We start from the raw sequence: 24,405 nt of genomic DNA on the forward strand, positions 1-24,405 counted from the left end.
AATTTGGTGTCATATGTGTCGCATGATGTGATTTCGAATCTGACACTTCAATTTTTATCGTCGCGATAAGAGGATTAAAGCGTATTTTGTGTCTTGCTAAATAATTGATATCGGATTTATATCATTCGACAATGAAAACGTAGATAGAAATTGTTTGATTTCGTTCGAAATTTTGAATTCGCGATTGCGCACTACTTTAAGGTTAAAAGAATCTACTGTGTAGATATCAGTCGCGAAGTATTGCTAGTTTGCAGTATGTATTCAGTTTTCGCCGTATTCGGATGCCAACTGCCAGGTTTTGGGTACGTAACATTTACACGTGATTTTTTTGCATTCCACGTTTTATTTGATATTTACTGTCGGGACTGTCACTGAACAGTTTACTCTGTTGAGATCATCGCATATTATGTGCATGGTTACACACCCTACGTTATTGCGTGAGATTTGCACAAGCATGGTATGTCTTCAGACTTTGATAGATTATTATTTTTACATGGTGAAAGAAAACGTAACACAATCGACTTCTATATCAGTTATTTATAACAAGTTTGTTGACAATCCTAACTTTCTTTATTATTTATCATTTTTCACCGAATAATACATATTTTTGTAACTTTGTTTCCCAAAGAATCAAAATTTAATTAATGTATGTTTGATGTCGGTTGATATAGGAGTATGTCTCTTCAGAAATAAAAATATATAGCCTGCTGTCAGCGTTAATCTTGTATTAACAGATTTCACAATGAGTCACATTAAGAGTTTATATTATCCGATGTCCTGTCTATTCACCTGCAATTTTGAATCGTTCGCAAGGACCATGGTGCTAAAAAATGGATACAGACATCTTCATCATTCGTGAGTTTTTTACATATATTAAACACTCAGGATCGAATAATTATATTTATGCTGGACAAATGTTTCAGGTGCAAAGTATTGGTAGTTGGAGGCGGGACTGGAGGTTGCTCGATGGCTGCAAAATTTGCAAATAAATTTAAGGATCCAAACAAAGTTATTGTTATAGAATCGAATGATGTAAGTTCACCTTTTGTTATATACAACACTTCTATTTATAAAATACTTGATTGCGTTAAATAAGATTCTATTCTATAGGTACACTATTATCAACCGATGTTCACTTTAATTGGTGGTGGTATCAGGTCTTTTGAGGACTCTAAAAGACCAATGAAAGAGGTTTTACCATCAAATGCAAAGTGGCTCCATGAAAATGCAATGAGTTTTGAACCAGAACAGAATCAAGTCACTATGACCAATGGTGATACTGTGCAATACGAGATCATGATCGTTGCAATGGGTATGCAACTGTATTGGGAAAAAGTGAGGTTGGAAAATTTATCTCATATCATTGAATTAACAAGTGGAAATTAATTATATTCAACATATATCCCAGATACCAGGGTTAGCAGAAGGCCTCAAAGACTATACCTCACAAGTTTGTTCCATTTATGGCTCAGATACTGTTACTAATGTTTATACTAAACTAAAAAGAACCAGGCAAGGTACAGCAATATTTACTTACCCAAATAGTCCAGTTAAATGTCCTGGAGCACCACAAAAAATTGCATATATTGCAGAAGAATACTTTTGCAAAGTATGTATTGTTACTAGACTGGGCGTTCCTGTACACAGATACTTGCGTGTTAATATTTTTATAATTACTTTCTCTTTCTTCTAGGAAAATATACGTGACAAAGTAAAAGTTGTGTACAACACTTCTTTACCAGTTATATTTGGCGTGAAAAAATACGCCGATGCGCTTTGGGGCGTTTGTAAAAGAAAAAATATTACAGTAAACCTTCAAACGAGTCTTGTGGAAATCAGACCGGCTTCTCAGGAAGCTGTATTTCAGAAATTAGATAAACCAGATGAGACAATTGTTGAAAAGGTACTTTTATGTATTATATGAACAATATCTAAGGACTCTAAGAATTCAATTGTTATTTCGGAAAGCGACGATGTCCAATATTTTGTTTTTATTTTAGTACTCATTACTTCACGTATGTCCACCGATGGGTCCGCCGGAAGTTTTAAAAAAGCATACTGCATTAACGAACGAAATGGGATTTCTCTCTGTTGACCCGAAAACTTTAAGGCATACGACTTATTCGAACATATTTGGAATAGGAGATTGTACAAATTCTCCTAATTCGAAAACGATGGCTGCAATAGGTACTATAATACCTATTTTATATAGTATATTTTATATAATATTTTTTACTTATATATATTATTTTCAGCGGCCCAGGGAAAAGTTTTATACAAGAACATTTGCGACGATTTAGCTAATAAACCAATGTCTCTGGCTTACAATGGATATTCATCTTGTCCCTTAGTTACTGGCTACTCTAAATGTATTTTAGCTGAATTCGATTATAATTTGCAACCATTAGAAACATTTCCAGTCAATCAAGGACGAGAATATTTCTTTATGTTTCTTCTCAAGACCTATATTTTCCCACTGCTCTACTGGCATCTAATGTTACGGTAAAATTACAATGTTCGCGTTTTTAAAGTCTTGATGTAAATAAATTTTGTAATTGCCGTTATTATTTACAGTGGCCAGTGGAATGGACCAGAATTTTTCCGAAAATATTCGAATCTGATAAAGAAGAAGGAAACGACTAAAAGCTAAACGACGTTGTAACACTTTCCAATTATTTAGTTTGCAACAGCATATCGGCAAGTCATTATTGTATATAATAGTTTCATGTGATAGTAGATATATCTTTGTACGTTTCCGCAATCGTGGGATTATATCTTTGTTACTATTATATCGTTGTTATTACTTTGCGAATATATATATATATTTATTTATATTGTTCATTATATATTACGCACTGTGGGACACAATACACATTTGTTCCAATAAAGGGATGTGAATAAGAAATATTGTGTTTTAATTAATTTAATTTAAAATAGTATAATTAAAGTGTGTCTATTCTGTACCCAAAATTTTCTAAGATTTTTATTCCCAAACTTTATAAAATTTTTATTATGAAATTAATTGAAAATATAATCTCTCTCTATATAATATATAGATTGGAGAATTTGTCTTTCCCGCCAATAATACTAGGAACATTACTATTGTGGTGCCATCTCTTTCGTGCCACCAACTTTTTCGCCGGATTTCGAATTCCCTGGTAAGTATTAATGAAACATGACGTGCATGGAGGTATCCAATAAGGACAGACATGCGTTTTACAGAGTGAGAGAAGGACAGACAATGAGTCTTCTTTAACATAATAAATCGACGGAAGATTTGTTAATTACTCGCTTCTCGCTAATAAATTATGAACATTTGCAATTGATGAATGTGAAATGGACCTTCCGCCACTTTCACATATAGTTTTTGTTAAGATTTCATGCGTTGTTAAATAGTTATCAATTAATTTTGCAAGCCGTATCCTGGAATAACCTCAAAAAATAAAACATCGTCATATAAATAATTAATTCACTCATTTCGTAAACATCATTCACGATGATTAATAATTGAAGAAGCTAGAATGGACTTCGAGCAACATTCCAATAGCACATTGAATCACATTTGGTTCGTGATTAATGAGTTAATAACGATTTTTACGCGGGGGTGCTCTTCTAACATATTTCCGCCATGTTTGAGACAAGGAGAGACAGATGGCGCGACAAGGACAGAGATATGCTCTTCGTGCCACTAACTTTGATGCTGCTGCTCATCCCCTGATACCATGTCTATCCTTGTCGCAGTATTCTTTGTCTTACACATTACGGAAATAGGTTAGAAGAGCACGCCCGCGTAAAAATCGATAATAACTTATTAATTACGAATCAAATATGATTAAATTTGTAATTGGAATGTAGCCAGAGGTCCATTCTAGTTTCTTCAATTATAAATGTTCATAAACGATGTCCGAAAACTCAAAAAATAAATTATTTATATGACGCGATGTTTTATTTTTCGATGCTATCCCGGGACACAGTTTGAAAAATTAATTAATAACCGTTCAACAACGGTCAAAATACTAACAAAAACTATATGCGAAAGTAGCGGAAGGTCCGTTTTACGTTCTTCGATCGCGAATGTTCATAAATTATTAACGAGAAGCGAGTAATTAACAAATCATCCCTCGATTTCTTACGCCAAGAAAGAGACTCGTCGTCCGTCCTTCTCTCACTCCGTAAAATACATAAGTCTGTCCTTGTCGGATACCTCCATGCACATCATGTTTCACTAATACTTACCAGGGAATTCGAAGTCCGGCGAAAAAGTTGGTGGCACCTCGACCCTCCTCGTTGCACGCTCTCTCTGTCCTTGTCCCGCGCCACCACAGATGGCGCCACTGTCGCGTATTCCGCGCTCGGAATCAGCGGCGAAATTCGAATTCCTCCAAAGCGAACCTTTTTAAATACCGCGGTCCGAGCGTAGGTGACAATTCGAGAGGTCTTGTAGATAACGATAAGGCGTGGTACAGTTGAATGAACGAGACCGAAGAGGGGAACAAAATAAATATAGCGAGAAAACGACAAGAGCGTACTTGTAAAGCGCCAGATAAGCCACCGATGTTAAAGATATTATAATTTCTCTTCGCAGATTATATCGTGTTTCGATAAACTTATGAACTCGAATGCGAACAATGAGAAAAAAAGGAACAGGCAATTCATGGACGAAAGAAACGCGTTTACTAGGAAGGCCTAGGCGGGATCGCGCTGAAACCAACTCGACCAGTTCTTCACGGGGAATCCTTGACCGTTCGCTCTCTCGTTCAGTAGAGTTATCTCGGAAAGACCGAGCATTCCCGAGCCGCGCGTAATTTCGCGATGGGGGATTTCCCGTCGACGAACTCGAATTCTAAACGACCTCTGCGACCTCTTTCGATCCACAACCCGTTCGGCTGAAAAGTATCCCGATCCTGGATCGCGCTACGATTCTCACACTGTAACGGGTTCACGGCGTGCGCAGATTTTCCAAATGCAGTAGAACGTATAAATCTTAACAACAATTTTCTTCTCGCGATTAACAAGCTCCCTCGTCGACGAAAGGACATTTTTCTCGAATACGAATTCTTGTACAAAGTAACGTATAAAAATGAGAATTTGCATGAAGATCCACCGGCTAATCGGCGCGGATCTTCCTAAGTGCCGCGGCCGGACGATCGATTCAGCTCGTGTCAAGGTAGATAGGCTGACGTCCTCGGAACACAACGAAACAAACGATTCCACGATCCGCGTACACGATCGAATAATTACACGACCACGGTACAACCGGTCGGCACGCGTCACACTTAAAAACCGTGTTACCGGCGCGATAAACGTCGCGCGCTCGCTCGCGCGCGTCCCGCGATCCTGGACGCCGATAAAATTCCCCGATCCGATCCGCCGACAAAGGAAAAAAAACGGGGATGCACGTTTTGGCAGCGGCACGCGAGAGGAAAACGATTCGGCGGGACACGCGCACGGGAATCGCGAGATCTGTCGCGGCTTCGCAAACGGGGGCGAACTGCTGTCGCAATTTTCGACGGTGGAGAGTTGCTGATGCACGGGGGGAGATCACGGGCCCCCTTCTCGATCAAGTTTACTAGGTCTCGTGGCAGGCGATCCCTACCTTTCGATCGCTTTGGTGACAAGCCGAGAAGCGGACGAGCGGGCAACGATCACGATCGCGTTCGCAGTGGTTGTTCGGTCCTCGCGAGGGTACCACCGGCGGTCGGGACAGGTGCCCATAGATGTTGCACGGTTCAAAGATCGAGGCTCTCTGCGTGTCCCACATCGGCGAAACGCTTCCTCCCGATCGGATACCCGGCCTTCACGTCGTCAGGCATCGTTCGCTCGATCGAGATGCGAAAGGTATAACAGTTGTCATTCAGGAACGCTTTTTCCCGCGAAACGAACGCGACAATGTTCAGCCGCGATTTGTCGGTACGATTACGATCGTTCTTTTTTTGGAGGATCGCGCGGGATACGCGTTCCTGGAAGCGCGGTGGCCTATATCGAAGAAAGAAACGAGCGAACGCGACACGCTCTGCCTCGAGGAACCGTTTGATCTTTCTTGACGAATATTTCGGAGATAACGAACGCATTATCGTTATCGTGCAGTTAGGCAACCATGGCACGGAGCCATTAATAACGTGGTTCCGAGATTGGTACGGTTTTACTGGCGTTACTCGAATGTAACGATACGAGGAGAGAAAAATCGTGGGAATGCGTTTCATAAGCTCGCGTGAGCAATGCCAGCATCCCGAGGTGATTTGAACGCGTGACTATGCCATGCCGTCAATGCCAACTTTCCTTGATCGTAACACGGCAGCTGCAGGCAGCGGCTATTATCGTCGGCGTTCGAATATTTATCGGCGCGAACGTTCCGCGCCTCGATTTCAACCAGAACCAGACGAATGTGGAACCAGTTACACGGTTTCGACCGCCATGCTCGTTTCCTCGTCGATCAAATTCGGTCCACTTTCCGAGCTTTCGCCGCTGTCGCTTCGCAATCATAATTTATGACCCCTTACAAAGGTAATAGCACACTTGCTTATTTAGTATAAATTGTAATTGTTCGAGTCAGATTAGGCAACGTCTCTGCGAGTCTGCAATATGGCATCGTAATACGTTTTCTTAGTGCGCTGGGTATACTAGAAAAAATTGAAACCAAAGAAGACTATCCAGAAATAATAGAAGAGCCGATAAAACGGATACCGAAATTGTTCGAAGAAGTGATTAGAGAACGCGGTGGATGTAACGACGTGAAGAAAATTTCATTTTCTCTTAGAAAATTCGAAATCGATTTAAAAACAAATGATGACAATTTCGTATCGGATTTTCGCATCTGTCTAATTCTCTGCGAGTGTCCTAATACTTTTGTAGGGGGGGGGGGGGGACGTACATAATGAACACGACGCGACGTTCTCGCGTGATCGGATCCACGGTAATTATTCGAGACGCGACGAATAATTACGAAACTTCATACTTCGTCCGAGAAGTCAGCCGGTGTCGGCGGTGGTCGCCGCTGATAATCGAGAAAGCGAGGACACGGAACGATCGCTTTCGTTGTGAGGCAATCGGGTCCGCGGATAGAAAAATCTGTTATAATCGAGTCGTGAAAGTTTCATTGTTGCCGAACGAATTCCACGTGGTTTTCTTCTCGTTTCGGAGTAGCCGTGTCCGCGCCGATACGCGCGGGACGAGGAGGAGAACGGTGCCGAGTTTACGGCTCGCGACAAAAAGAGAAACGATCGTACGGCAAACGCTAATAACCGGAAGTTGTTAAGGGCTTCCCGATCGTCGGGAGTCCTCGGGGACCACCGCTATCGACGGACGATCGATGGACGCACGGTGTATCGTTAAACGCGCGATCATCGGAGAGTGGTCGAACCGGCTTCCTTTGCGTAACGAAAAAGCAATAATCGCGGTGCCGCGTTAGAAGTTGTCGCGGACTAATCCTTGTAGAGCTCGTTCAAGGATCTTGCCGCATTCCCGACGCATCGCCGCGAACCGAAACCGAAACAACGGGTTTGCCGGCCGATCACCAATTCCATCGACTAATTGCGGGGGCAATTGCACCGGTCGATTCGGATCGAAGGCCGATCCTTTCGTCGAATGATGCAACGCTTAGAAATCGGATCGGCGAAACAAGCCGTAATGGAACGGGCTCGCGAACTTTTCGATAATTCGATAGCGGGATCGCGTTTCCATGGAAATGTTGGGAATGTCGCGCGTGCACGGCGACGGACGCGCGACGACGAGGTATGCTAAAACACGAGGCGCGAGACAATGCTCCGGCGATCGTTGATCTTCGTGGCCGATCGATAATCGGTAGAAAGAAAAAAAAAACGGGCGAGAGGTTTTTCCTCGAATCCGCGGCGAGCCGACCGCCGGCAACTATGTTCCTCTAACGCTTAATTATCCGCCGCGAACGAACCGTGACGCGCGAAACGACTAATCTCTCCGCACTCCCGTTCTTGTTACTGCATCCAAGGCCGCTTTCCGAAGTCCGAGCGTTTCGCGTTTCACGTTTGCGCGAGTAAAAGTACGCGTTGCTTCATCCGTCCCGGCTCGCGTCCACTCTGTGGAAGCGCATCACGGCCTACGAAATCGTTTTCTTTCAGAACGGTAGAGAAAACGCGGCGTTCGTGGGAGACGATGGCCTCGCGACTACGAACTCCCAGAACCCGAACCCGGCCGTTCTCGCGGAAAAGGTGAGCCGCGATTCGTCCGTCGACACGACTGTCCGCGATTTACAAAGTACGTTGTCGGTGTTGTTCAGGTCCATGGGAACGACGACGCTTTCGATTTCCAATATCGGGTGGAGGACGGTCGCAAGTTGCCGCTCTCGTTGTCGGTGCCGGAGGAGATGGTAGGTCGAGTCGTCGAATCTCGCTACGCTCGCGAGACAATGCGAATTCATCTCCTGCACTGAGTTTCTTTGAACAACTGCGTCGATTAGCACTCGTTCGTCCTTAATCATTTACTTATATTCTTAGATTTTGATAACAGAAAGATCGGCATTTGTTTCAATTCAGAGGAATTGAATTGTATTATATATTATATTTCACTATATATATGTATATATAGTGAATTGTATTTAGTAGATCATGTACGACGTGTTTGTTCTAAGTCGGACTCGTTGTTATAGTGCAGAGGGTTAACGATACGTAGGGCGGATGTTACAGTTACTGTGCTCTTATACTAACTTTTCGCATGTTTCGTTAAAGAAAGTAGTCCTTTCTATATTTCTCTTAGTACTTCTTGCAGTACTTAGTAGTTAGTACTTTTCCAAGGTATTTCAAAAGCTTGTCAAGTTTCCAGACATAGAAGCAACCCAAAACGATGCATAAAATAGTTCGCTTAAAATACGGGTTTTTTCATCATTTATAACGAATTTGTTAACACGTGAACGATCTATCCAGTATCATTCATTTATCCGACATGTAATACATGAAATAGAATTGAAAGCTAACAGTGGTCACAGTAATTGACACATCTGCCCTAATTGATGAAGACATTCGCGGAGAACGAAAAGCAGAGAGCCACTTGGGACAACGGATTAGAGTTCCTGATGTCCTGCATCGCCATGTCGATCGGCCTGGGCAACGTTTGGAGATTCCCGTTCACCGCTTACGAGAACGGCGGCGGAGTCTTCCTGATCCCGTACATCATCGTCTTGTTCGTGGTCGGCAAACCGTTCTACTATCTGGAGATGATAATGGGCCAGTTCTGCAGCAGGTCCTCGGTGAAAATGTGGGCGGCAGGTGCGAATTTGCTTTTACTCCATTCTGGCTGGAAACCGTTTCAAACGATAACCCAGACGTAATAAATCGGACGAGAATCGCTTCGCAGTACCAGGATTTCGCGGTGTCGGCTGGGCCCAGATGTTCTCCATGATGATCGTGGGCACCTACTATTGCTCCTTGATGTCCGTCACTCTCCTGTACTTGTTCTCGAGCTTTCAGTCGGTGCTTCCATGGGCCACGTGCCTCGAACAATGGGGAGACTCTTGCGTTGACTCCGCGGGCACCTACAATTCAACGAGACCGAACGGTACAGGCATGATCAGCTCGGCGGAGCTTTACTTTCGGTGAGAAAAATAATCGATCAAGTTTACCACCGCCTACTTAGGGGCTCGTAGAGGAGGATCGCTCGCAATACAGAAACTTGTACCATCAGGAAAACAGTACTGAGAGAGAAGTCGAGCATCGACGACGGCATCGGGCTGCCGGACTGGAAGCTGACGATCTGCCTGCTGATCTCGTGGCTTTGTATATTCGGCGTTTTGGCGCGGGGTGTGCACAGCTCCGGAAAAGCGGCCTACTTTCTCGCCATCTTCCCGTACGTGATCATGATCAGCTTGCTAGTCAGAGCCGTGACACTCGAGGGAGCTCTGAAGGGGATCGTCTTCTTCATCAAGCCGGACTGGTCGAAGTTGTTCGAAGCGAACGTCTGGTACGCCGCCGTCACGCAGTGCTTCTTCTCATTGTCGGTCTGCTTCGGGGGCGTCGTCATGTACTCCTCCTACAACGATTTCAGGCACAACATATACAGGTTGTTCGAATCCAATTCCAATCTATTTGTGCTAAGTGCAAAGTGCTAGGACTGTATTGTCCTGTTTATCCAATAATACTTTACATTCTTTAGAATAGGGTAATTCAATATGCTCGGTGACCGATCATGGTAAAAGAGTGTTGCAATTATGCCACATTTTGTGTTATCTAAAGATTAAACATGAATAATATAATATAATATAATATAATATAACATAATAATATAATATAATATAATATAACATAATAATATAATAATATAATAATAACATAATAATAATATATTTATCGCAAGAATAAAATTTGGCATTTTGTAACACTCTTTTACTATAACCGGTTCCTGAGCATATTGACCTACCCTATTATCCTAGGTAAGTCACAAAGGCCATATCCTTATCTTTTAACATTACTAAGGCGCCTGTTTACCTAGCTAGTACAGCAACCCTTTGTCACCAAGGGTCGCTTATCGTTTCGTCGAAAATCTTCGCAGGGACGTGATAGTGGTGACCACTTTGGACACGTTCACCAGCCTGATCGCAGGCTTCACGATCTTCGGTATACTAGGCAACTTGGCCCACGAACTCGGCACGGACGACATCGGCAATGTGGTTCGCGGTGGGACCGGTCTAGCCTTCGTCTCCTATCCGGACGCGATCGCGAAATTCACTGTTCTACCACAGGTGAGACGCAAACTCGCCGCAGGTGACGTCCACTCGGCAGAGTGGACGAGAGCCGTTTTCAGGACAACCTCGCCGGATCACCTGAAAAAAAAACGAACGATAAGAAGAATCCATGGTCGAAAAGTGTAACGTTTTATTAATAGCCTTTAGCCGCAAAGTGATTCAAGGCGTTCACGTGGTCGGGATACGTTAAAGGATCTAGCGCGAGTGACGGGTGTGTCGCGGCGAGGTAATCCAGATCCGGAACTTGTCGGAACGAACCAACTATGTATCAAGGTTCCTCTGCTGGCCTTGTTCGCAGTTATTCTCGGTGTTGTTCTTCCTGATGTTGTTCGTCCTCGGTATCGGGAGCGCCATCGCCATCGCGGGTGCCATCATCACCATTATCAGCGACCAATTTCCACACTGGAAGTACTTCTACATAATGCTCGCCACGGTTGTCTTCGGGTTCTCCGTCGGCACCATTTATTGCACGCCTGTAAGTACGCACAACTTTACCAAAGATGATCGACCAGAGTTCATAACTGCAGATCAATTTTATGGAAATCGGTACTCTCACGTTTTCGTGGTTGCTGGAATTCGATTGCGCCATTTGATCTTGATAAAACGACTGACTGAATGGTAAACTGCTCTGTGAATGGTTTCTTTAAAGAAGAACATTAGCTTGACACGGTTAAAGATGTTACATACAGTGCCGATGACAATGAATCGAACTTACGTTTACCTTGGAAAGGGTGGACAATTCGTCTTGGAGCTGGTCGATTACTACGGCGGCTCGTTCATCGTGTTCATCCTAGCCACTTTGGAGATCACTGGAATATTCTGGGTCTACGGCTTGGAGAACTTCGTGGACGACGTCGAGTACATGCTGAAGAGGAGACCGTCCGCGTACTGGAGAATCTGTTGGGCTGTCATCACTCCGATTTTGCTGGCTGTGATCTTAGTTTACACGTTGATCACTCTGACACCTGTTACGTACAGCGGTATCCCCTATCCTGAGAGCGCACACGGTACGTCTGCCTTTCGAATTAGAGCCACCTGATTCACGTGTGTTCGACATTAACGTTTCTCCTCTTACAATTGTGCTGATTAGAGAAACACTGCCACAGGAAATAATCGAACAAATATCTCAATGTAAGCATACATTGTGTCAGAAAAAGTCTTGCTAGTCTTATAAAGCTATTCATTTTTAGTGCTCGGCAGGATTAGCGTCAAAATACACGTGTAATTAATATATCCGTGTCAGAAACCAATTAATGTACTTACAGAGTAATAATGTTGTACAAGAAAGTACACGGATTAAAACACGGTTACATCAATTACTAGATTTTCGGATCTTCACGCAAAATACTAACTTTCTTCACAAATTGCGACAAACAGGTACAAGATAAAAATGTCGTTCGTCGTTTAACAATCTCCGTAAATTGCTAATTAAATTCCTTTAAATTTTCTACCGTTTCAAATTTCACCAAAACTTATTTGTACCACAAATGCATAGAATCCGCTGTCTATTAATTACACGTGTATCCTCTTTCAACGTTATCTTCCAAATTAATTACACCGTGTTTTCCAAACGAAACGTAGCTGCTGGATGGAGTATTTGCGCCTTCGGAGCTCTGCAGGTTCCTTTCTGGCTCGTCTACGTCGTGCTGTCCAAGAAGAACTTGGAACCGGCCGCGGTATGCATCCAGAGTGATTTTTATTACAGTATATGGTGCAATGAAACTTTATTACATAAATTCGCTGTTACGTTGATTAACCCAGCGTTAATCGCAGCGTGTCCTGACGATCGAAACGTCTCTGTGCAGATGATCCGTTCGGCTTTCGCACCGTCTTCAGATTGGGGGCCCAAGAACGCCAAAGAACTGGCTTCGTGGCGTGAGTTCAAGGAGACCAAGCGGAAAATTCGCGAGAAGCGACAGTGCTCGCCGTTCAAGCAGTTCGTTTACACGATATTCTGCATGGAGGATAAACTCGCGTGATAATGTATCTCTGTATCTCGCCAGAATCACTTGTCTATCACTTGTCCAGTACAGACTTTCAACTTCTCGCCTTTGTTTTGTCACAAACTAGTTTCTATCTTTATCGTTGGATCGTGAAAAAAGGGCCCGAAGAAGAACGGTGAATCAATGAACCATTCAATGCACGTGAGAGGAGCACTTCGGCGAGCGTCGTAGATCACAGTATTAATTGATATTTTTGTAATAATAGCGTTGGTAGCTGTACGAGTATAGTTCGAGCGATCGATTGCTACAGGATCGTATTTAAGCAAATAAACTCACTGATTTATTTATTAGATTATGTCTCTTTCCTTATTTCGAATCATTCATCCCAATCGCCCGCGCACTCCTCTTCCTCTTCGCATTCATCCCCGTACAATCCTTCCTCGCGTTCCTCTTCCTGAAAACGAGAGCACGTTGCAGAATCTTGACGAACGTTTGATTCGACGAGAAACACGAACTTTCGGTCTACGTCTTTCTCGCTCGATCATCAGCTCAAGATCCAATTCCTTTCGTCTTTTTTCTCGTTCCTGACAAACCTGCAATATATTATATTCCTTAATGTTTTGCATCAAAATCTGACTGAAATATATATTTTACGGTTTTACTAGTTTCTGGTGTGCCCATGTGTTCAATAATATCGAATATCACCCACAGTGCTCACTTCGACAGAATGCGAGTAAAGCGTACAATTTTTCGTACAATTTTTAGTAGTAGTAATTTTTAATAAAGCGTACAATAACTTTTCGTTAAAAAATTCAGTGAATTAATGTGAAATACAAAAGCACATTGAAATTAAAAGATGAATAAATAAAGTGAAAGTAAAATTAAAAGTAAACAAAGTAAATAATCTTAACGCGTCTATCTTTTTTATGTCATAATTCCGTCCGTGCGCGCAACATAATCGTGGACGACACCGCGAAATACGACCTTGTAGTTCAACAGCCAATGAGCGAGGTACTCGATCGGATCGAAGGGCTTCGTCGCCACGATTTCACGAAGAGCACGGGACAGCGGTTTGCTCAAGGAATTACGCAGGTAAGTTCCGTCCGGGGACAGGTTGCCACTCGAAGACGAATCCAGAGATCCGATCGAATCGACGTCGCCGCGATTCTTTGCTTCGATGGTCCACAGTCGTTCAAGTTCCGCGATGTCCCCCTCGGGGACGCCCATCGTCTTCAGAAGCCTAAACGAGAATTGATTTTGTAAATTATGTCGTACATTGAAATATACAATAATATAAAATATAAATAAATATAATATAACATAATATATAAATATATAAATATAATAATATAATAATAATAATAATAATAATAATAATAAATGATAATAATAATAATAAATAATATAAGTAAATATAAAATATACAATAATTGATATTTTTGTAGCGTCGCATCGCTCGCTCTTCTAAGAGAATTTCATCTTTTCCCTTCTTATGACTGTCCTCGCAAACACTATAAAGAAAGGCAAAAGGCAACTTCGCAAAGGGCAATTAGTTCAGTCACCCAAATCGAGTCAGTTACCCCAGTCGGTCCGGTCAGTTTCAAAAATTCTGTACATCTCCACACTACGCTAGCCGCGCCCGCGCACGCTCATAGACAGGAATAAACACTATGACTAAAGACAAAACATTTTGAATCACTTCCATCCCCCGCTAAATTTTATAAATATCTTTATCGTCTTTATATGATTATAGGCGTGTAACAAGCTCCCGAGTATTAGACTTTTACGCAACTAATAATATAATATAATATAGTATATATTATATTATATGTTATATAATGTAGTATATATTATATTATATGTTATATAATATAGTATATATTATATTATATGTTATATAATATATAATAGTAACATTAATTGCCAGGTTGCGAACTGAACGAACATAAGTTTCTATTAGTCCCTTGCACTACGGTTTCATTCACAGCTGCGTTCTTTCATCACCTGCCAAACTCGTCCGCAAAACCGACTTTTAACAATGTCGTGATCAGGCTCTCGCTGATCGATCTATCCCGCAGGAGCTTTGCAATTTCTCGCCCAGCTTCGCCGACTTTACAATCTTTGACCGATTCGCAGTCGGTTAAAGTTTCTCCGATCTTTTCTCCCGGCTCCATGATGAAGGTTAATCGTTTCGGGGCCTCGTGCTGTTTCGCGTTCGTGTTACAACACGAACTTCGCCGCGTTTCGTCGCATACGTATGATTTATCTTGATTTTTAGTTAATCTATATCTTTACACGGCGCTGATAACACTTGCAATATCGTGCTTTGTAATATCGTACTTTGTAATAACGCCTCTATCGTCGAGACCGCGTGTCTATTGTTACAGCGGAAAGCTATTATAGTTTAGTCCACGGGTGTAACTGTAAATAGAGGTAGGTAACAGGAAAATTCTTAAAAAATTGTTAGAAGAGCAATTTGGTTGCGCTATTCGGAATGGTGTTCATTATATCGATGATATCAGCGTAGGAACTAGATGAGTTTCTTATCAGATCGAGTGCACAACGGTGCAGTATAATCTAAATGTTGGGATCGCAGTCGTCTTATCGGCGACGTTTTTCCAACTTCTCGCGCCGAGTGGGCACGGTATCGACAAGCGTCTCTGCATATAAAGAGCCGACTCGCGCGATGTCAATCGATTCGCCGATGGTTCGACGGATCACCAGCGATCCTCCCGTTTCCTCTCGTCGACGGTTCATTGTCTGGTCGAGCCCCGAATCGCGGCGAACATGGTGAGTAGCGTAAGCTGCGCGTTTCTATCTACTATTTCTATGACAATAATTCCGTCGCGCCGTGACGCTTTGTGACAATGTTCAGTAAAGATATAAAAGAATCATCGATCATTCGGCGCTCCGTTTCGATCGCAACCGGAAGCGCGTAAATCAAGAAACAACAACAGCTCGGCTTAGGGGCCCCGCGGCTATTCGCCATCGAGGTGAAGCGATTCGAACTTGAAACAGGATCTAATTAATAGGATCGCCGTCAATGCCGGAAGCGATAAACGACCCTGATTGTATTTTTGCCACGAGAACACCCGCGATAGCGGCATTTTACTCACGCGATAAGAATCGGTACAGGGCACATAAAGAGCTTAAGGCTAATGCTTCGGCGTTTAATTACGAGCGCGGGTATACCGTGACGCGGTTGCTCGTTTCCGAAAAAAAGGATAATCGGAAACACGGTTTGTTTGACGGTCGTAGAGCGGTCGAGTTCATCATCATGGATCCGAAAATCCAGCGTTCGTCGAGGACGAGATGGACAAAGAGACGGACTACGGGAAACAAAGGGAGTCGGTCTCGCAATGTTCCGACGCGATGCCGGAGACGGAAGTCAGGAGAGGCTGGAACAACAGCATCGAGTTCCTGATGTCCTGCATCGCCATCTCCATCGGGTTCGGCAACATCTGGAGGTTCCCGTTCACCGCGTACGAGAACGGCGGCGGTGTCTTCCTGATACCGTACATCATCGTTCTGTTCCTCATCGGGAAACCGTTCTACTATCTGGAGATGATTATCGGACAGTTCTCTACGTCCTCGTCCACCAGGGTGTGGAACATGTGCCCCGCTCTCGTCGGTACGCACGTATTTGCTAGACCGCGGATTTTTATACGAAATAAAAATTGTTTCCGTTAATTGCATGATACATGAGTTACGGTAGCGGTTCTAATTTATACTAATTTATTATATATAATTTATTCTTAACACATTACCGTCCGGATGACTGAAAATAGTCATTTTCTTGACTGCTCCTGAAATGCCGGATGATTAAGAATAGTCATTTTCTTGATTGCTCGTGAAACGCCGGTGAACTAAAAATAATCAAAACTTAATAAAAAGAACATAACAGTCAAAACTTTAATTTTTTTGTTGAAAATAAGAATCCCTCTTTTTAAGACCACCTACGTACAAAAGTGATATCGCGATATTCTCATCTGCAGTCTATTAATTATGTTTCCATCGTTCATCGCTCCTCTTTCTTCTCGACCACGAAATCGATCGTTTCAGGCGTCGGCTGGGCCCAATTCTGTTCGACCGCCGCCTTGTCGACCTACTACAGCTCGTTGATGTCTCTGACGCTCTATTTCCTGATCGCGTCCTTCTCCGCGGAGCTGCCCTGGTCGAAGTGCAGGGAGGAATGGGGCGAATACTGCGTGAACTCCGGCAAGAAACCGTCCGACGAGGCTACCACCTCCGAAACCAACACGTTCCAGCTGTTGGCAAATGACGAGCAGTACAGAAGCTCGGCCGAATACTACTTCTTGTAAGTCGTGCTACCTCATGAGAGTCTCCGTTCCCTGACCAACGTGTCTCTCCGTTACAGGAAAGTCGTTCTCCAGGAAAAAGACAATATCGACGATGGAATAGGCTTGCCCGACTGGAAGCTGACCCTTTGTCTGCTCGGCAGCTGGCTCTCGGTGATCCTGATCACCTTCCAGGGTGTCAAGAGCTCTGGGAAAGCCTCCTATTTCCTCGCGATCTTCCCGTACGTCATCCTGATCAGCCTTCTGATCAGGGCGGTGACCCTCGAGGGAGCGTTAACGGGAATCTTGTACTTCGTCACGCCGAAATGGTCGAAACTTTTGGAACCCACCGTCTGGTACGCCGCTGTCACTCAGTGCTTCTTCTCGCTTTCCGTCTGCTTCGGGAGCATCATCACATACTCATCGCACAACGACTTCAAGCATAACATATACAGGTAAGCAGCGAGCGGATCAGTATAGCCTGAAACATTCGGGACATTAATTATGGAGATGCGTTCATCAGGGACGCGATGATCGTGACCACTCTCGACACGATCACGAGTTTCGTGGCGGGTTGCACGATATTCGGTATCCTGGGGAACCTCGCCCACGAGATGAACTTGCCGGATATCGAGAAAGTGGTGAAGTCCGGTGCCAGTCTGGCGTTTGTCTCCTATCCCGACGCTATCGCAAAATTCACCGTCGTGCCACAGGTAAGTCAACGCATCTTTTTACCAAAAAGTTGGCTAGAATGCAATCTTCGAGGTATAGAACATCTTTAACGTATCAAGCTAAAGTTCATCCTTAATCGAACGACTCATAGAACATGTTACCATTCGAATACATGTTGTAAAGATGAATTTTGTACACATGTGTCACAATTTTTCGCAGCTGTTCGCGGTTCTGTTCTTCTTGATGATGTTCGTGTTGGGCGTCGGCAGTATCGTAGGAATGGTGTCCGGCATGGTGATCAATCTCAGCGAGAAACTACCGAACGTCCAGATCTGGAAGATCGTTGTTCCGCTGTGTTTGATGGGATTCGCGGTCAGCACGGTTTACGTGACTCCGGTAAATAAACAAGCTTCTCGTTTTCGCATGATTGCTGAATCATTTTATTGACCGGGTGTCCGGACCCGATCGATTCGAGGAGATCTCGACGGTACTGATCGATCGAATCTCGGAATCCTTCGTGATCGACGCGCATCGTCGTCAAGTTCCGACAGTATCGTTGAAATCTAATTAATTATTTCTGCTAATCCGTTCTCTGCTATCGATATAATTAGTTGTGTCGAATAACGTAATTCTCCGACTCGGTTACATGTACCATTCGAGCGGAAACAAATTGATTGAGTATCGATAATCTTTGCGATAATCAACGAGCTGATCTTAATACGCAGGGTGGGCAATTCTTGTTGACGTTGGTCGATTATTACGGCACATCGTTCGTCGTGTTCGTCTTGGCTTCCTTCGAAATCACCGGGATCATGTGGATTTACGGTTCGTATAATCTCTGCAACGTTAAAGCGGTTATTACGATCCAAGATTTTGCAACAGGTATAGAGAACTTTATAAACGACCTCGACTTCATGCTCAACAAGCAGACGAGCTGCTATTGGAGGATCTGTTGGTTCTTCGTGACACCATTGATTCTGATAGCGATCTTCTTCTACACCGTTGCTACCTTGACCCCGCTCACCTACGCTGGCAAAGGGTTCCCAGGATCGGCTCACGCAGCTGGCGCAGTGTTACTGTGCTTCAGCCTCTCCCAAATACCGATCTGGGCCTTGGTGCAGCTTGCGAAGAACAGGCGTTTGCCTTTTCTTCAGGTACCTTGATTCTTAGCGGGAGTCTTTGCTTTGATAGCGCGCAAGTCGAATCTCTTGTCTCGTTTCAGAATTTGAAAACGTCTTTCGGAGCGTCGCCGGAATGGGGGCCAAGAAGGATCCAGGACAGGAAAGCCTGGCTCGCGAACAAAGAAGAGAAAGAGAAGGAGAGGAGTCTCAGGACGCAACCTAGATGGCTTCAGTTGATTAACATTCTGTTCCGCGTTAAGCCGAAGTAAACGAGATTGTTAAGTAGTCCGTGATTGTAATTGCGAAGTCTGATGCATGGTATCTGCTTAATCAGAAGTACCTGGACTAGGGTGGTCTCGGATGCGGTCGATAATAATCGCGATAACGAAAACGTAGATTCCTACTTTGACAAAGCAAGACTGTGCGTTTATTTTGGATTCTACTCCGATACAGAACACGCGCGAAGAGAACCGCCCGTTCTAGTCTCCGCCGAACAACGCTCTTAGAACTCTCGATCTTTTTTTACTCAATTCCATCCGCGATATCCTTTTCGCGTTCTTAAACTCTATCCATTGTTTGTGTTTGACGGGGTCTTTGGGGCCCCAATCGGGGCTCGGCTTCAGGCTCTAAAAGCATGCATATTGAAATAGATAAAGAACACTTTTCACTGTCGTTTTATTGTTTGTGCCGCTTACGTCCAAACAAGATTTGCCCTTGTTCTGAATGTTGATGATCACGGCCCATAGGGGAAGCTGCACCACTCCCAATCCCAATAGCAACCATCCAGCCACTGGAATATAGCCGAGTAAACGTGTTCATCTTTGATCGCGTAACTATAGTTTCGTTCGAGCCACCTACCGTAAGCGGAGGTCAGGTAGTATTCGCCGTCGTACTCGAGCGGCGTCAGCTCGCAGAGAAAATAAATTAAGATCGAGAAGAGCGACAACGGTGTGATGAAACCCCAGGTGAGTCTCCAATAGAAAGGCGGCCGTCTGCCTGTCATGAACTCCACATCGTCCAAGAAGTTGTCGATACCTGGACAGCGAGAACGATTTACACAAATACTCGGCAACGAGCAGAAGACAGTTACGGAACACCGGTGATATACCGTATATCCAGGAAATCGCGATCAACTCGAACGAGGCCAGGAATACGATGATGAACGTCCCGCCGAAATAGTCCACCAGATTCAGGATAGACTGTCCTCCCTGCAAGTCGAAGCGGAAGTTAAAGAACGCACGACTAACGAGCGACCTAGAAAGACACCAACTTTCTTGGCTCTATTCGAGAGATACACTCGGTAGAAAAAGTCTGCGTATACATTTTAAAACGGAATAACTTTTTCAATGTACGAGCAAACGGCTAGAATTCTTTTATGATGTTAGAAGCACTTGTTTACTAGATAATATGTAAAACAAATTTCTGCAAAAATTGCATTTATTTGAAATGATAAAATAAATAAGTAAAAAAATATTCTTGAAGTAAGAAATTAATTCAATCTTCTCCAACGAGAGAGTTTCTATAATTTCAATAATTCAAAACTAAATAATATGAAAAAGATGGTCCAACCGGCACGATAGGCTTGGCGTTAAAAGGTGCACGCAAACATTTTCTACCGAGTGTGCATCGAAAGGTGGACTGACTCTGGTGCAATAAACGATGCCGATCAAGAAGCCGGAGATGGAAACGCCTGCGGTGACCTTCCAGTTCTGCAGCCTAGGGAAGTTGTCCATGATGACGCTGCAGATGACGCTGGTGAACGCCACCGCGGTACCGACTCCCAAGACGAACAGCATCAAGAAGAACAGTACGGCGCACAATTGCGGGAGCACGTCGAACTTAGCGAGGGCTTCAGGATAGGAGATGAAGGCGAGACCTGTGCCGGCGCGCACCACGGTGCTTACGTCGCCTCGGCCCAGCTCGTGAGCCAGATTGCCTAGAATCCCGAAAATCGTTGTCCCTGCTATGAGGCTCGTGGCTAGATCCATCGTCGTCACGATTGTACAATCCCTGCGAGCAACGTAGCAAAGTTCAGACACCGATCTTTGAAAATTAACAAAAGAAATTGACAACGAAAATTGGCGATGGTGATTGAGGAATTACCTAGAGACGTTATGGTCGAAACAATTATAAGAGGAGTACATGGTCACGGCGCCGAAGCAGACGCCCAGAGAGAAGAACGACTGAGTGACGGCGGCGTACCAAACAGCGGGATCGAGAATCTTGCTCCAAGTAGGCTTAAACAAGAACACTATACCACTCACGGCTCCCTCGAGAGTGACCGCTCTAATTAGAAGCGCTATCAGGATAACGTATGGGAAAATCGCGAGAAAGTAGGCGACCTTGCCGCTGCTCTTCACGCCGTTGCGGAGGACCACGAATACGCACAGCCAGCTGAACAACAGGGCCAGGACCAGTTGCCAGGACGGCTGGCCGAGTTCCTCTTTGGTTCCTACTTCGTCCAGGACGATCCTCCTGAAGGACAAATCGACCATTTGTTGTAAACGGTGTCTCTCTCTCGAGTTCCGCGACTACAGAGCAGAGCAGATAAAAAAGCATCCCACAGACTTTTCATCAGCTCTGAATAGTCCGTACCGGAAGTATAGTTCGGCCGAGCTGCTCTGGTTGACGTTTGCAGTGCCGGTGGCCGTGTTGCTGTCGTAACACTCCTCGCCCCATTCCTCTCTGCAGGAAGCCCACGGAAGGACCGTCTGGCAGCTGGCCAGGAGGTAGTACATCGTCAACGACATCAGGGAACAGTAGTAGGTGACCACAGAGAACACGGAAATGGCTGCCCCGTAGCCGATCCCTGAAATCAGAAGACGACGCGATGCAACCAATTTTTAGGCAGACGGAAACAATAGTCACCTTTGAAGGCAGGCGACAGACACCAAATTTCGACGCAGGATCTGCTTGTGAACTGTCCCAGGATCATCTCCATGTAGTAGATCGGCTTGCCGATCAGGATCAGCACGATCACATAAGGCACAAGAAAGGCGCCACCTCCGTTCTCGTAGGCAGTGTTTGGAAATCTCCAGACGTTGCCCAAGCCGACGGAGAACGCCACGCAGGACATCAGGAACTCCGTTTTGCTGCCCCATTGAACACGTTCGGCTGGTACCGCGGCCGTGGTCCCTGCATCCGCGGTCCTTGCGGCCGCTTCCGGCGTTGGCTGAACAAATATAACAATTTTTTAAACCTTGTCAATTACCTTAAATGCAATTACCTTCTAATAATCACGTACCACTTGAATTTCCTGCTGCTTCCCATTCCTAGATATCACCGAGAGCCGGTAAGAACCCGGCACGTCATCGTCGCACGCGGAGTTCTTCTGCGAAGAGAAATCAACAATTTCACTAGTTTATTATTTATATTTGTTTGCCCAGCTCGATTATCTTCGCTTATTATCCGACTATTCTGCGCAACGCGATTTCCGTAATCATTACGGTGTTTACGTAAGCGTTGTTCTCTCATGGAATCAACGAATATTTTCTCTTGATTTGCGGAGCGACACGAGCAGCCTGTAATTAAAGTGTGATTGCCGCGAGATATTGAATCCGTTTCGAATCTGTTCGTGGAAAAATAAGGCAATGTAGCCATGAAAGCTCTGGAAGCATTGTTTATTACATACAGGGTGATCCGTTTAACTGGACTCGATGGAATATTTCGCGGCGAATTGAAGTTATTAGAGACATGTTCTCACAAAAGTTGTTTGGAGTAGTAATAGTAGTGGTGGTGGAGATATTGAAGTCAAATTAATATTTTTAAATGGGACCCTGTATTTTTTTATTCATAATACAGCAGCGTTTGTTGACAAAAATACAATGACCTACCATATGATATTATTCCATGTAGCAAAATGACAGAAATCGACACGTTTTAGCACTTTTTCTGTTCCTTTTTGCGACTTCTTGACTTATCGAAGGCACTTCTCAGACTGACTCAGACCGATTGTTAGAATAAGAAACTAAAAGCATGAGCCTAAAAAAATCTAAATAGGAATGAGGAGGTTTAAGATAGTGCACAGACGGATTGGCGTTATCCGATATGGCTAGCTGATACAGTCATGCAGAGTTCAACTAGCGGCTTGCGTTCACCTGTCTTATGCGCATTTCGTTTATGTCACTTATGTCACTACATGAAATGATATTACATATATGATAGGTCATTGTATTCGTCTTAAAATACAGGATAAAGCGTTTATTAATTTGACTTCAATATCTCTCCCACTATTACACCTGTAGGAATATTGTTTCTACCATCTAACGTCCCTCTCTGTACCAAACAATTCTCGCGAGAACATGTTTTTGATAACTTCAATTACCCGTGAAATATTCCACCGAGATCTGTTAAACGGATCACCCTGTATGTGTATGTTACAGGTAACACGTATGCCTCGAGTGTCGCCGGTGCCGAACCGTTTTGATATGAAACAACATTGTTGGCAGATGCCAGAACGAAGGTGTTTGCTATGCGTTTACAGCTGCAATTTAGATTAGGCTCGCGGAAATGATGTTCGACATTTATAGCAACAAATGATTTACGCTTGCTAGCTACTTTTGTTTGCCGACATTGCACGTTCCTAGCGACAGAGAACGATGATTGGACAACGAATAGAACCAGGAGACGTTCTCCAAAATCTCGCGAACAATTTCGAAAAATATTTCTCGTTCTCGTTCGCCATTGGCCCAGATACGAATTCGCTCTCGTCCCGATCTTCTCGATGATTCGTGGATCGTCGATTAATTGTCCCGTCGGTTAACGTAACTCAGATCACTGGCCCGCTATATTTTTATATGAATTTATTTAATTGCCGGCAGATTGCATAACTGCACGCCTACACGCGAACGATACGAACCTTGCAACAGTTCATAATCACTTGCACACATACGATCGCACCTCCGGTTCTAATTCAGTGGCTTGCGCCGTGGTCTTTTCGAGGCAACAGCCTTTGGAAGACTGATTGCTGACTTTTATTCTCCTGCATAAACCGTTCGTCATGTGAAATAATGGGAACGAGTGAGCACTGCTATATATTTTCATTTTCGCATTAACGGATTTCACTTATCAAATTTCCTTCGCGATCCGTCTTCTTGGTGTTATCCCTTATCTAAAAACAAACGTTCCGCACGCGCAATCCCGTTCGCGTTCGACATGCAAAATTCGGCGGCGGCGCTAAACCGCGATGGCGAAGTCTCATCAGTTTGTAGTCTCATAGTTTCCCAACTTGAGAAAATTTCGGAAATTTTTGTAACAGAAACGAGAAAAGATTACGAAACTATGGTCCGCGTCGTGAAATCTATATTCTGCGATTTTCGGCGAAGAGGGATCGCTGACAGAGGATGTATCGGTTGTTTTGTAAATTGTAAACTGTTTTGCAAACCGATCGCGCAAAGTGATCCACCTCTGGTAAAACGAAACGGGCTTGCATGGTCAACGGGTTCCAACGAATTACTTCTCTCTGGTACACTTCTTCCAGTACATCTCGGAAGAATGCGCTCACTCGTTTTCCTTGCGGAGCGCGTTTTTTTCCGTACGCTTGACGCACGTGTGCTTTCAAGCGTAACCCTCGCGACGGCGATTAAGAGCAACTTTCTATGCATTAACTTGAGGTCGATCGTTTCCACAAAGTGTGCGCACGTCGACGAGGAGAACAAGGAGGG

The 24,405-nt window shown here is 44.0% G+C and overlaps 5 protein-coding genes across 12 annotated transcripts; 3 read left to right on the forward strand and 2 right to left on the reverse strand.

Annotated features, from left to right (window-relative positions):
- The first annotated feature begins 10 nt into the window (after positions 1-10).
- Positions 11-2,905, forward strand: Sqor (Sulfide quinone oxidoreductase). 4 transcript variants are annotated; one of them, XM_033480284.2, is made up of 9 exons: positions 11-302; positions 735-855; positions 924-1,032; positions 1,111-1,335; positions 1,409-1,609; positions 1,694-1,903; positions 2,001-2,187; positions 2,256-2,502; positions 2,575-2,905. In XM_033480284.2, exons 2-9 carry the CDS (start codon positions 743-745, stop codon positions 2,648-2,650), a joined length of 1,368 nt encoding a protein of 455 aa, XP_033336175.2. In that variant the 5' UTR covers positions 11-302; positions 735-742; the 3' UTR covers positions 2,651-2,905. The 4 variants fall into 4 exon arrangements, with proteins under 4 accessions (XP_033336175.2, XP_033336171.2, XP_033336173.2 ...); XM_033480280.2 differs by having other exon boundaries at positions 12-302; positions 672-855; XM_033480282.2 differs by lacking the exon at positions 11-302 and adding an exon at positions 320-457 and having other exon boundaries at positions 672-855.
- A 1,647-nt stretch (positions 2,906-4,552) lies between these two features.
- On the reverse strand, positions 4,553-15,203 carry LOC117226188 (uncharacterized). Of its 4 annotated transcripts, none has more exons than XM_076525455.1 (7): positions 14,656-15,203; positions 13,636-13,891; positions 13,167-13,244; positions 11,430-13,105; positions 10,452-11,349; positions 9,590-9,996; positions 4,553-9,502 (listed from the first exon to the last, which is right to left on the reverse strand). In XM_076525455.1, exons 1-4 carry the CDS (start codon positions 14,823-14,825, stop codon positions 13,028-13,030), a joined length of 582 nt encoding a protein of 193 aa, XP_076381570.1. In that variant the 5' UTR covers positions 14,826-15,203; the 3' UTR covers positions 4,553-9,502; positions 9,590-9,996; positions 10,452-11,349; positions 11,430-13,027. The 4 variants fall into 4 exon arrangements, with proteins under 4 accessions (XP_076381570.1, XP_076381568.1, XP_076381569.1 ...); XM_076525453.1 differs by having other exon boundaries at positions 10,452-10,786; positions 10,967-11,349; positions 11,430-13,244; XM_076525454.1 differs by having other exon boundaries at positions 9,600-9,996; positions 11,430-13,244.
- LOC117226185 (sodium-dependent nutrient amino acid transporter 1) lies at positions 5,703-13,001 on the forward strand. The gene is made up of 11 exons (XM_033480279.2): positions 5,703-5,838; positions 8,094-8,183; positions 8,252-8,341; positions 8,987-9,236; positions 9,325-9,562; positions 9,652-10,026; positions 10,516-10,705; positions 11,007-11,183; positions 11,439-11,715; positions 12,290-12,384; positions 12,514-13,001. The coding sequence occupies exons 1-11, from the start codon at positions 5,830-5,832 to the stop codon at positions 12,685-12,687; spliced, it is 1,965 nt and encodes a 654-aa protein (XP_033336170.1). The 5' UTR covers positions 5,703-5,829; the 3' UTR covers positions 12,688-13,001.
- Positions 15,204-15,312: 109 nt separating the features above from the next.
- Positions 15,313-19,414, forward strand: LOC117226111 (sodium-dependent nutrient amino acid transporter 1). Its single transcript, XM_033480119.2, has 9 exons — positions 15,313-15,441; positions 15,910-16,282; positions 16,714-16,969; positions 17,030-17,404; positions 17,473-17,662; positions 17,841-18,017; positions 18,347-18,446; positions 18,504-18,775; positions 18,844-19,414. The coding sequence occupies exons 1-9, from the start codon at positions 15,439-15,441 to the stop codon at positions 19,009-19,011; spliced, it is 1,914 nt and encodes a 637-aa protein (XP_033336010.2). The 5' UTR covers positions 15,313-15,438; the 3' UTR covers positions 19,012-19,414.
- Positions 19,144-24,304, reverse strand: LOC117226113 (sodium-dependent nutrient amino acid transporter 1). Of its 2 annotated transcripts, none has more exons than XM_033480121.2 (10): positions 23,601-24,304; positions 21,987-22,073; positions 21,611-21,914; positions 21,338-21,551; positions 20,846-21,217; positions 20,386-20,752; positions 19,851-19,950; positions 19,601-19,777; positions 19,438-19,532; positions 19,144-19,368 (listed from the first exon to the last, which is right to left on the reverse strand). In XM_033480121.2, the coding sequence occupies exons 1-10, from the start codon at positions 23,613-23,615 to the stop codon at positions 19,222-19,224; spliced, it is 1,878 nt and encodes a 625-aa protein (XP_033336012.2). In that variant the 5' UTR covers positions 23,616-24,304; the 3' UTR covers positions 19,144-19,221. The 2 variants fall into 2 exon arrangements, with proteins under 2 accessions (XP_033336012.2, XP_033336013.2); XM_033480122.2 differs by lacking the exon at positions 23,601-24,304 and adding an exon at positions 22,576-23,594.
- Between the last annotated feature and the right edge of the window lie 101 nt (positions 24,305-24,405).

This window comes from Megalopta genalis, chromosome 11 (genome assembly GCF_051020955.1).
Source record: "Megalopta genalis isolate 19385.01 chromosome 11, iyMegGena1_principal, whole genome shotgun sequence".
In the NCBI taxonomy this organism is placed as follows: domain Eukaryota; kingdom Metazoa; phylum Arthropoda; class Insecta; order Hymenoptera; family Halictidae; genus Megalopta; species Megalopta genalis.